Here is a 10,864-nt window from a genome sequence, read left to right on the forward strand (position 1 = left end):
TTGTGGCCATAACTATTCTTACTAGAGAAGATTTGTATTCAAAATACATTGACTATGCAGAGCAATTATTACTTTTATTTGTCAAAGATTGTGATGCTAATTTTGGCAAAGAATTTATTGTTTCAAATGTACATAACCTTATCCATTTAGCAGAAGAAGTTAGAAGGTTTGGTCCATTAGATAAGTTTTCAGGTTTTATATTTGAGAATTATTTGCAAGTTTTAAAGAAAGCCGTAAAAAATTCAACTAACCCGTTGCAACAAATTTACAACCGTCTTTCGGAAATTGATAATTTTCTCATTTCCTCACCAGTTGCAAATATGAAAACCAAACTTGTTCCCAACAAAAAAACATTAGATAATTTGTTTTTTAAAGCTACCTATAATGGGACTACATTTTCAATAAACAACAAAGATAACTTTGTCCTTCTTAAAGATAAATCAGTTGTATCAATAGATCATTTTAAATTAGAGAGTGACCAGTTGATTACTTTTGTCTGTAAAAAGTTTTGTAATCCTATTCCATTGTTTACATATCCATGCTCTTCTGAAAAGCTTTCAATATATCTTTTCAGTCCAATAAAACAAAATGCACTACAGTATACTTATAATATTGATAGGATTCACATGAAAGGAGTCGTTCTTCCTTTGCAGAATAATGTTGTGTTTATACCACTGAATTCTCATGGATAATGGTTTTTATTAGTACTTTCCAATCCTTTTGTTGGTAAAATTAAATTAAAATATAACAAATAGAATCAATAAAAGATATATAACATAAAATCAAATAAAAATTCATAATATAAATATCAAATAAAAGTATTATAGAAATCAAATAAAAACATAAAATCTAATAAAAATGTATAATATAAAAATCAAATAAAAATATATAATATAAAAATCAAATAAAAATATATAACATAAAAATCAAATAAAAATATATAACATGAAATCAAATAAAAATACAAAACATAAAGTTAACTTAAAAACAAACATAAACTTAAATAAAATAAATATAACTTTATAACTCCTATACAGGGAAGATTTTATGCTGATTGGTCCAAGCTCAAGTCAAGTATTAAATGCATTAATCTGCAAGTATTTATTACATTTAACTACTACATACATACCATATATTATATATTTTACCATATGATATTATAAATTATTTATTTATGTGTTTGCAGAAAAATATAGAGAGCCCTTGGAATTAGGTTCCGTATTCAGCAATGCCAACCTAGAAATGTTTGAGGTCGGCAAAAAAAAAAGGCCAACCTCGTTTCTATGTTTTATGGTAAAATTATTATCATTTTTTTCTTTTTTGCTGACCTGATGCTGACCTCATATTTGCTAATTCCATGGGCTCTGTGTATATATATATATATATATATATATATATATATATATATATATATATATATATATATATATATATATATATATAGATATATATATATAGATATATATATATAGAGATATAGAGATATATATATATAGATATAGATATATAGATATAGATATATAGATATATAGATATATAGATATAGATATATAGATATATAGATATATATCGATATATATTTATGTTTTTTTAGTAATTAATTTCTTTTATATCAAGGTCTTATCAAGTTGTTGAATTCCCTGCATTAAGGAAAAACCAATTATCGTCAGTAGCCGTTGTGCCTAGGAACTGGATTCATTTAGAGGAAGCTCAATATTTTTGCTTATGGCCAACTGGCTACTCTAAAAAAAAAGTTGAGGGGTTTGTAAAAACCAAGTCATTTTTAAATAAAAAAATCTGCAAAGAATACATCATAAATATTTTAGGACAATCTAGTAAGTTTTTATTTTCAATTGTTTACATTTTTCTTTTTCAAAAAATTTTTATTCATAGTTTTTATTAACTTTTGTTACTAATAAAAAACATTAAAACATAAAAAATGTCCTGTTGTTGTGAAAATTAAAGTTTTTTAAACTTATAAAATGTAATTCTAAGTTTTGATTGAATAATTTATATAAAGTAAGAAGTATTTACTGATCTAAAGTTAGCCTATGATTTACTGTAAAATGTTTCAAATTAACATTGTTTTCACAGTGTCCTTTACTTTTTCGGAAACTGTCTAGTGACTTTAAATATTAAAATTATTTTCAGAGAGTTATGAAACTGCTTGTCGTCTTGCTCAAACTCTTGAAGAAGAATCTGAAGTAGCCTTAACTGATGGGACTTCGTCTGAATATCCTGAAGAAGGGGCAGCCAATAATGCTAATGAAATAATCCAGAACAAAAAATGCAAACAAAAACACTCGGTTTGTGGAATATCTCTATCCGTAAAATCAAATCCTGTGCCTCCACCATTCCCAGATGAATCTGATGGTGAGAGAGGTTTTACATTTATTAATACTGGTGGCAACAAAAAGTTTTGTCTAATGTTTTAATATTTGATTAAGATTCCATTTTTTAAAATTTTGTACATGTTTTATTAGTTGCATTGTTTTCTGGTAATAAAAGTGGATCAGGAAGGTATGTCTTTATATTATCTATGTAAATTCTTTTTTTTTTAACTAAAATTATAAGTTTATATTTTTAAATATATGTTTACATATATTGTTTAATACAAGGTCTATCAAATCAAATCCTGTATGGTCTGTTAAATCAAATACTGCGCCTCTGCCATTCCCAGATGAAGCTGATGATGAGAAAGGTTCTACATTTAATAATACTGAATGCAACAAAAAATATATTGTTATTTGGGTTATTATTTAATTAGATCACATTTTTAAAAATTTTATACATGTTTTGTTAGTGTCGTTTTCCGTGAATAAAAGTGGATCAGAAAGGTATGTCTGAATATTATCTTTGTTTATTTTCAACTAAAACTATAATTTTCTATTTTTTAATATAAGTTTACATGTTTAATACAAGGTCTATCAAATCAAATACTGTACCTCCACTATTCCCATCAGAGTCTAATAATGAAAGAGATTCTACATTCTATAAAACTGGAGGTAAGAAAAAATGTTTTGTTTAATGTTTTAATGTTCAATTTAGATCCCATTTTTTTAAATTTCATACATGTTTTGTTAGTTGCATCGTTTTCTGTGAATAAAAGTGGATCAGAAGGTATGTCTTTATATTAGCTTATATAAATTGTTTTTTAACATATTATAATATATGTTTACATATATTATTAAGGTCTATCAATTAAGTAAAAAAGTGAAGGTTTATAATATTTGTATAATATATATATATATATATATATATATATATATATATATATATATATATATATATATATATATATATATATGTATATATATATATATATATATATATATATATATATATATATATATATTCATATAATGCATATAATTATAGCATTTTATTAAAAGGGACATCGACTTCTAAACACTATGAGAAAACCTTTCAAAATTTTGGGGATCAGGAAAGTAAGGTTTTGGTTAAACTATTTGTTTGTTGTTTTTTAAGTTTTATTACTTGTTATACATTGTATATGTGTTAAGCATGAAGGCTTTAAAAAAATACATATTTTATGTTAGAAAAATGCACACTTCTACCTTTTTATGCAGATAAAGGTTTTAAATAACGCTCTTTCCCGTGACCTTAATAACACAGCACAAAAATGTGCTAGAATACCGTTTTTACAGCAATCAATTCACCTACAGGGATAAATAATATGAATGTTTAAAACTTTAACTCCAAATATTTGAGTTCCATAACACCTTCATCCATGTATGTCTTCAATTTAATAACTAGATTGTGTTTTTGAAACCAGTCTTCCAATAAATTCCAAATGCAATGAAATATTATTTAATTATTTATGTATGTTTATAGAGAAGTTAGCAGCTTTGGAATCCAGAATAACAGAAGTGGAGCAAAAAAATAAGTTTTTAGAAGTTCAAAGTTTTTTGGAAAATGAAGACATTGTTGTTCCCCCTGGCCTTCCAATGGAAAGTAAGGAAGATTTGGAGAGGCTTAACCTTATCCTACAGATGAAATCTGAGATGGCTCTCTATGTAATTTGAAATTATTTTTTATATTATGTTTCTACCAGTCTACAGGTTGTGTTTAAACTTGTAACTATTATTTTATAAGATCAAAGATAAGTTTTTTTATAAGTCTTATAATTGTAATTTATCAAAGGTAATTTAATAATACCTTAGTTATAGTATACCGCATTACATTTTCATTTACCTTAGAAAAAATAATTTAAATTAAAAAAGTTGTAATATGTAGCATTATTTGTTTTTAGGTCGAATATCTGCGTTCTATTGGCGGTAAAGTTGAACGTCCAAAATACATACGACGTGTGTTGGGAGCCATGTTTTCCAAAAATTTTAGCGTTTTATGCAATCTAAACGGATCTTCAAGTAAGATGATAGCAACTGGAATGGGCAAGATTAAGTTGCGATGTTATCATTTTGTGTTAAAGTGCTTACTATGTAAGTATTACTAGTTATGTAAATTTTTATTAAAGTCAACTGTATTATTATATTTACAAAAATATGTTTACAACACTAAGAAAGAATATAATATGTTAGCACTTATGACAATTACCAGTGTTGTCATTAGTTGTGAATTTGTAAGATATTATATTGTCCCTTGGTGACTTGAACTTATCAATGCCGTATTTTATTGTTAACTAGAGATGTTAATTGCCAATGTAAACCATGATTTATAAGTATTGAACTATATGATTCTTAAAGAGCATATAAAAGTTTTTCTTGAACCTATAAGCTTATTGCTCTCGGTTATCATATGCACATATTTTTAAAACTGCTAACCAGTTAATGTAATTCTTGATTTGCAAAGTATACGTATAAGAACTTAAAAATAACTTAAGAATAATTTATATTTAAACAAAAAATAAATTGAGTTTTTAAATTTATTTTCATTTTATTCTTTTAGCAACAGTAAGAATTCAGTATCTGAATTCCAAGGATAAAGATATTTACCCGATTGTTTCAAGATGGTTTCAGGGCGCAATTGATCAAGGAGATGGGCGAATAAATAGACAGACGAAAAGCAAGATTATAAAAGATCAGTTGCAGTTAATAAATGAAAAGAATATTTAGTTATTATTTTCTTTTGCAAATTTATAAAAGTTTATTTATCTTGATTTTATTTATAATTCTAATTTTTCTTAATTATTATTAATAATATCTAAGAAATCGCCACGTTTTTAAATACTACTGTTTTAAAATATTGTTTTTAATTAAAGCTGCCAATATTAATTTCAAACCTTTAATAATATTAACTACAATAATATAATATTTTTTGTTTTTTATTTGTAAATATTTTTCTTTAATGGTCTGGAAATAAATGTGTAATGATAAAAAATTGGTTCATTTTGTGTATTCAACTAAGTTATCTATAAATGATACAATATTTTGTGTGGACAGTTGTACTGTTTGACTGGTAAAATCTGATATACAAACAATCACTATTAAATAGAAAATTAAATATTAAAAAGCAAAGTTATACTTTGTTATTAAGCAATATTCAAAACATGATTTATAACTTTTGCACTTTCAATTTAAGTGCAAAAGCGAATTTAAAAAATCGCGAAAAAAAATCATATAGTTGGGCCGGTAATGGTGCCAACTGTTAGCCAACTGTTTTATTACTGTTGGGCCGTTAACGGCAAACAATTGTTTAAAAACAGTTGGCTAAGTGTTGGTAAAAGCGTTACGTTTTTTTCACGGTACCAACTAAATAGCCGACTGTTGGCCCAACTGTAGCTAATAGTTGGTTATTAGGATCGGGCCAACTACTTACCAATTGTTCGATGTTTACTGGGAAGACAATCTTCGCATTTTAAAAAGCACAACTATATTCTTTTAGTGTCCGTTAGACGAGTTTTTATGAAAGTGTGACGGACAAATACGTTGCTATGAGAGAAGTTTACCAAGGAATATAAAGGGTGACGTTTAAGAAATGTAAGTTGAATAGAGTAAAAGTGAAATTAACGAGAATATGATTTCATTCAATAATTCATAGTTTTTCATAGTTGTTTTATATTTTCAAAGGAAAATTTAAGACAACTACGATTATTTGTGACAGTGAGGATACAACATATCGAAAATAAATCTTTTAATAGCGCTTAAAAATATAATTTATTTGTCAACTATTTGATCATTTTGGTAGATTATAGGGAAGCACGCAACAAAGCTTACCACATGATGACTACTGCCTAATGTTCACATTCGAATTTCTAATCAAAGAATGGCAGTTGCTGCATAATTTGAATTCAGGGTACATCATATGGATGTTGGGGTGACTACATTTAGACCTTTTAAGTTAACTTTAAAATTTTAAACCTTGATTTCAAAAATAATAAAAAATTATGTTTTTGAGACATTAACTTTAGTATCAAATAACACTTTTTTCAGTATTTTAAGAGCAGAATCTGTAGCTAAACAATAAAACTGAAAATGGAATTCACGTTAAGCAGGTGTACCCCATAGGCAAAGTATTAAAACTCTTAAGCTAATTTTGACTTATATTTCAACCATTTTAGACCAATTATCCAATTCACGTAATCATTAAAAACCTTGGTAAAAATATATCTTTAACACAAAATATCTTTACCAAGGTTTTTAAAAGATTAAGTAAGTTACAACATGGTATATTAATAATATATATTAAAATGTAATATATGTTCATAATGTTTTAGCAATAATACATTTTTTAGATTTCCACCGAATCTTGTTGTAGGCTGGTATTATTATTGATTTCTAATTGGGTGAAAAATTGGGTTCTTTCTAAAGTCAGTTTTAGGGCCTGGGTCCTCTTCTTTTCTTGCAACTTCCTGTAAACTTCATTTTTATCCCATTCTCCGTGATCCGTCATTATCTTTATTATAATTTTGAGATTACAAGCGTAGTTATTTTAGAACATTTTAAGAACTTTTGGGGATGTTCTAGAAAATGGAGTGACTACAGGAAAATTAATTCATTTAATTATTATTGTTACATTCATTTTCAGTAAATGTCAATCTCCTGTTTAATTAGGTTTTACTACTAAATCTTACTTAGAAAGGAGATAAAGTCAACTGTTTATATCATAAAGTCATCTGTAGATCATCTAGTGTAGGTCATCGAATTATTCTGCTAAAATAGATTTTTTTCCCGTTTGGTTGAGTAAAAATGTAGGGGAGACCGGGGCTAGTTGGCTACAGTTTTAGTTTTTGAGCTCTGTGCATTTCTAGGTGAACTTTTTTGAGGATATCAAACTGTACTTCAAAAGAATATGAATTTGGCAAGCATGTTCAAGTATCAAACATTAAAAAATAAAAATTTTTTGGAGGCCCAAAAAGGGTCTCCAAAAAAGAAAAAAAATTGTACTAACTTACCCCGGCCCGGGGTAAGTTGTCTATACTCTCAGGGTAAGTTGGCACACCATATAAAAAGAGACAAGTTTAGCAAAATTAAGCATCTATTTCAAGCGGATCTTTTTTATGAAAACTCTTGATGATTTTTATCCAACAATATTTTTTGACATTAATTTTTATTCCCCTTAAGTCGATCGAATAGATTTTTCTGTAAAAAATAACATCAACAGCATTTTTTGCAGCATTTTTAGAATTTATAGGTCTGTCTACTTCTCTTTTATAATTTCACATGTCTGTAGATCTGTAGTGTTATGTAACTTAAGTGAATTTACGGCTAATTTGAAAAGTTGTAAGTTGGTACATGTTGCTAACTACCCCCTCATTCATTGTGCCAACTAACCCCAAAAGCTTTTTGCTCACAAAATGGCTTATAAATCCCCAAAAACGCAAAATATTGAGAAACACAAAAATTGACTGGTTAGAGTGAACCATACAACACTTACATCTATTCGAGTTTACTTGTAGCTAATGATGTTGCTTTTTAAAATTATAAAAGTAATATAGTTGCAAAAGTTACAAAATTAGTAAAAAACACAAAAATCACTTTAACTTCTATGCGCATGCGATTATAGCCCTGATAATACACTGAAAGATGAATTATTTAAGTGTGAAGGTTCCATGTGAATTTTGGAAATTTCTAGTGGAAAATTCCAAAGTTAAACGCATGTGTCAACTTACCCCTGTAGCCAACTGACCCCGGTCTCCCATACTATTATTATCATGGCGGATGGCGGTCTCCCCCTAAAATATAAGAAAATGAGAATCTTTAAACTGTTACAAACAGAAATTGATTTCAAATGTGATAAAAGGTCGTTGTTTTAAATGATTTTTTCATTATTGCTGGTTTGGTAAAGTAAAGGGTTAAAGGAAACCATTCTGAATACTTTTATGCCAAAAATAAATTTTAAAAAACTTCTGTAGACTCATAAACTTCAGAGCTTCATTGGTTATTCAAAAGAGCTCATAAACCTTATATATTCTCTCTAGTTTATTAATCACTTAACTATTCTGCAGACTTCGTCCATGAGTTCAGTGTCTAAACGTACTAAGATACTGAAAATGAATTTCACTATATTTTTGTTGTACTCTGTACATTCATCAATAAAAGTACGACACAAGTTCTGTTATTTTGTGGATGTTTTTTCTTCTCTTTAGCTTTTTTTCTTTTTTAATTACTTTTCATCTGTTCTTTTTTTCTATTACTTTTCTTCTTCTAAATAATTTTCTGTAAAGGATTTAACAACCTGAAAATCTCTTTCCATCAGAGCGTGTCGTATTAAAATTGTGCATGATGTTTTTAATAGTTCAGGCTTTAGTAAGCTACCTATAAAAAATTTGCTTTTAAAGATTCAGTATATGTTTGATGAGTAAAAACTATGTTTAATCTTTATTTTTTTACTTCGTCAATAATTCTAAGATTCTTACTTTTATTTTTTTCAGAAAATGAATCTCCTTCTGGTAGTTTTTTCTTTTTTTTTTGAAGAATGTTTTTTTTAAAATTCATCTATAGATGGCATTTTTTCAATTCGGATAATTTTTATAAAATATCTTAACTAATTGCTCCTCTATTAATGTAATTGATTTCCCTTCAAAGATTTCAATGCCATACTTTGGTGTAAATTATAAATATTCGTGTACAATATGTTACTTTGACTTAATTCCAACTATTTATTTAGGCTTGCTATTTTTTGTTGCTGATGATTTTTCAACTTAATGTTTAAGAATTTTTCCATAAATTCGGATTAAATCGACAATTTTTATGGTAAATAAATTGTTGATTTAATCAAAATTCACTGTCACGTCAAGAGATATTACGTCATTTATAGCAAACTCGTTAGGGTCTTTTTCCACTATAATTTCTTGTCAAACAACTCATCACTTTAAATCCATTTCTTTCACTTTGAAATCCTTTGAATTTTCATCGTCTATGATGAAGATTAACTTTTCTTTTTTTTTTTTTTTTTTTTTTTTTGAAAAAACTGAGAGCACAAAGTTTTCATTGCTGTTTTGAATTTAAAGGACTTTAAATTAGATGGAGACATCATAACTAACATTTTAAGAACTCTGAGAAAAATACTCTGAGCAAATATTTTTGAGAGATTATAAGTATCTAAATATCGCCTCTATTACACTCAATTAATCTGCGCCGTCTGAACGCGAGAAAACAAGCTTCTTCCTTTTCATTTTTAAAATCAATTCCTTTTGAAATAGAAAAGCGTAAATTTTAAACTGTTTCTTCTCAAAACCAGTAAAACGTGCAAAACCTGTTTTGTTAAAAAAAATCTTGGACGGAATTTCGAAATATGTTATTTTACTTCTTCTACGTTGCCCTTCTTTATGGAAGTATAAAAAGCCTTCTACTAAGAAACTGAAAATTTCACTGAGAGATTGTTAAAAAGGCTTTTATTATTAGTTGAGGTTCTTTTAATCCAATAATCCTCAACCCTTCATTTAATCATTTTCTCCAAAAACATTTTCAATTTCCTCTTTTGTTTGATTATTTATGAAAAGACTCCTCTTTTTTTTGTTCTTTTTTTTTCTCGATTAATTTCCGATTAAAGTATACATTTATCATAGTTTCAAAATATCTAAATTGCGAACAGATATTTGTACAAAGTCTACTTCTCATAACTAACTGTTCAGTATGCTATTGTTGTTGGGAACAACTTGGAACTTTGTTCTAGTTATTTCATACCTAGAAGATTAAGTTAACTACTTTATTTTCCTGAGTAATTGATGAATAATGATTACAATCTGCTTAACATTTGTGCTTGCAGAAGGAGAGATTTTCACAAGAAGGGGACCCTCCTCTAAGTGAATGGGAAGTTAAAGTATCAAAGGTTTATTTCATGATATTTTCATTCCCATGTTCTTCCCTCTTACATTCTTACTCTTCATTAAATTTTTTTTTAAAAACTGATTTAAGAGGAGAATTTTTTGAATAGCAGCTTCACTGCCAGTCTCCCTTCACCTGATTGGACAAAGATACCTAAACCCAACCCGATTTATGTTCTTCCTGCATTACGTTTTTTGCACCTGGTCAGTCCCACAACTGTAACTCCACTAGTCACGCAGTTAAATTTAGGCGATAAAAATACAGATTGTTTTTATCGAGAACAGAAGCTTACGAAACAAGATTGTTTTTTTAAACTTTGTTGAAGTAGACCTTGATGAACAAACTTCTGCACAAAAAGTGAAACGGTTAACTAAAACTGTCAATCAATATTTTATGAGTCTTGTTCAACGAAAATAAAACAAGGCATATAGTTTTCAAAAAGCTTTTAAAATGAATACAAACTGCCAGAAAGGATCTAGAAAAATCAGCTTTACGGTTTGAAAGAAGGAGAAAAAAGATTGGGGAATCTTATTTCAAATTTAGAAAAGCATTCTTAAGAGCTGTGTAGTGACTTAGTGTCTATCGGAAAAGACAATCAAAGTTTTACTTTACTA

At 27.5% G+C, this 10,864-nt stretch overlaps 6 protein-coding genes across 7 annotated transcripts in view; all 6 read left to right on the forward strand.

Annotated features, from left to right (window-relative positions):
- The window catches only part of LOC149883249 (uncharacterized), a 4,048-nt gene extending 3,255 nt beyond the window's left edge, over positions 1-793 (forward strand). The window contains exon 2 of the mRNA XM_090101241.1: positions 1-793. This exon is cut by the window's left edge and continues 1,480 nt beyond it. Within this exon, the coding sequence (XP_089957367.1) occupies positions 1-692 (692 nt within the window). The 3' untranslated portion in view covers positions 693-793.
- LOC149883250 (uncharacterized) overlaps positions 1-5,192 on the forward strand; it is a 7,001-nt gene extending 1,809 nt beyond the window's left edge. The window contains exons 4-15 of the mRNA XM_090101035.1: positions 1,038-1,093; positions 1,618-1,835; positions 2,152-2,382; positions 2,484-2,520; positions 2,619-2,701; positions 2,804-2,837; positions 2,923-3,005; positions 3,085-3,120; positions 3,393-3,449; positions 3,856-4,037; positions 4,274-4,463; positions 4,930-5,192. Of these exons, the coding sequence (XP_089957161.1) occupies positions 1,038-1,093; positions 1,618-1,835; positions 2,152-2,382; positions 2,484-2,520; positions 2,619-2,701; positions 2,804-2,837; positions 2,923-3,005; positions 3,085-3,120; positions 3,393-3,449; positions 3,856-4,037; positions 4,274-4,463; positions 4,930-5,096 (1,374 nt within the window). The 3' untranslated portion in view covers positions 5,097-5,192. The remainder of the gene's footprint in view (positions 1-1,037; positions 1,094-1,617; positions 1,836-2,151; positions 2,383-2,483; positions 2,521-2,618; positions 2,702-2,803; positions 2,838-2,922; positions 3,006-3,084; positions 3,121-3,392; positions 3,450-3,855; positions 4,038-4,273; positions 4,464-4,929) is intronic.
- Positions 1-10,864, forward strand: part of LOC145181174 (procollagen galactosyltransferase 1-like) — a 381,403-nt gene that overhangs the window by 147,142 nt on the left and 223,397 nt on the right. The window lies entirely within an intron of this gene.
- The window catches only part of LOC145181173 (glycogen [starch] synthase, muscle-like), a 361,885-nt gene that overhangs the window by 147,142 nt on the left and 203,879 nt on the right, over positions 1-10,864 (forward strand). The window lies entirely within an intron of this gene.
- The window catches only part of LOC145181181 (non-structural maintenance of chromosomes element 4 homolog A-like), a 227,620-nt gene that overhangs the window by 147,142 nt on the left and 69,614 nt on the right, over positions 1-10,864 (forward strand). The window lies entirely within an intron of this gene.
- LOC145181172 (protein zer-1 homolog) overlaps positions 1-10,864 on the forward strand; it is a 207,822-nt gene that overhangs the window by 147,142 nt on the left and 49,816 nt on the right. The window lies entirely within an intron of this gene.

Source organism: Hydra viridissima, unplaced genomic scaffold, assembly GCF_058129835.1.
Source record: "Hydra viridissima isolate aposymbiotic clone 2 unplaced genomic scaffold, HvirCarnegie_v1 scaffold_10, whole genome shotgun sequence".
NCBI classification, from domain to species: domain Eukaryota; kingdom Metazoa; phylum Cnidaria; class Hydrozoa; order Anthoathecata; family Hydridae; genus Hydra; species Hydra viridissima.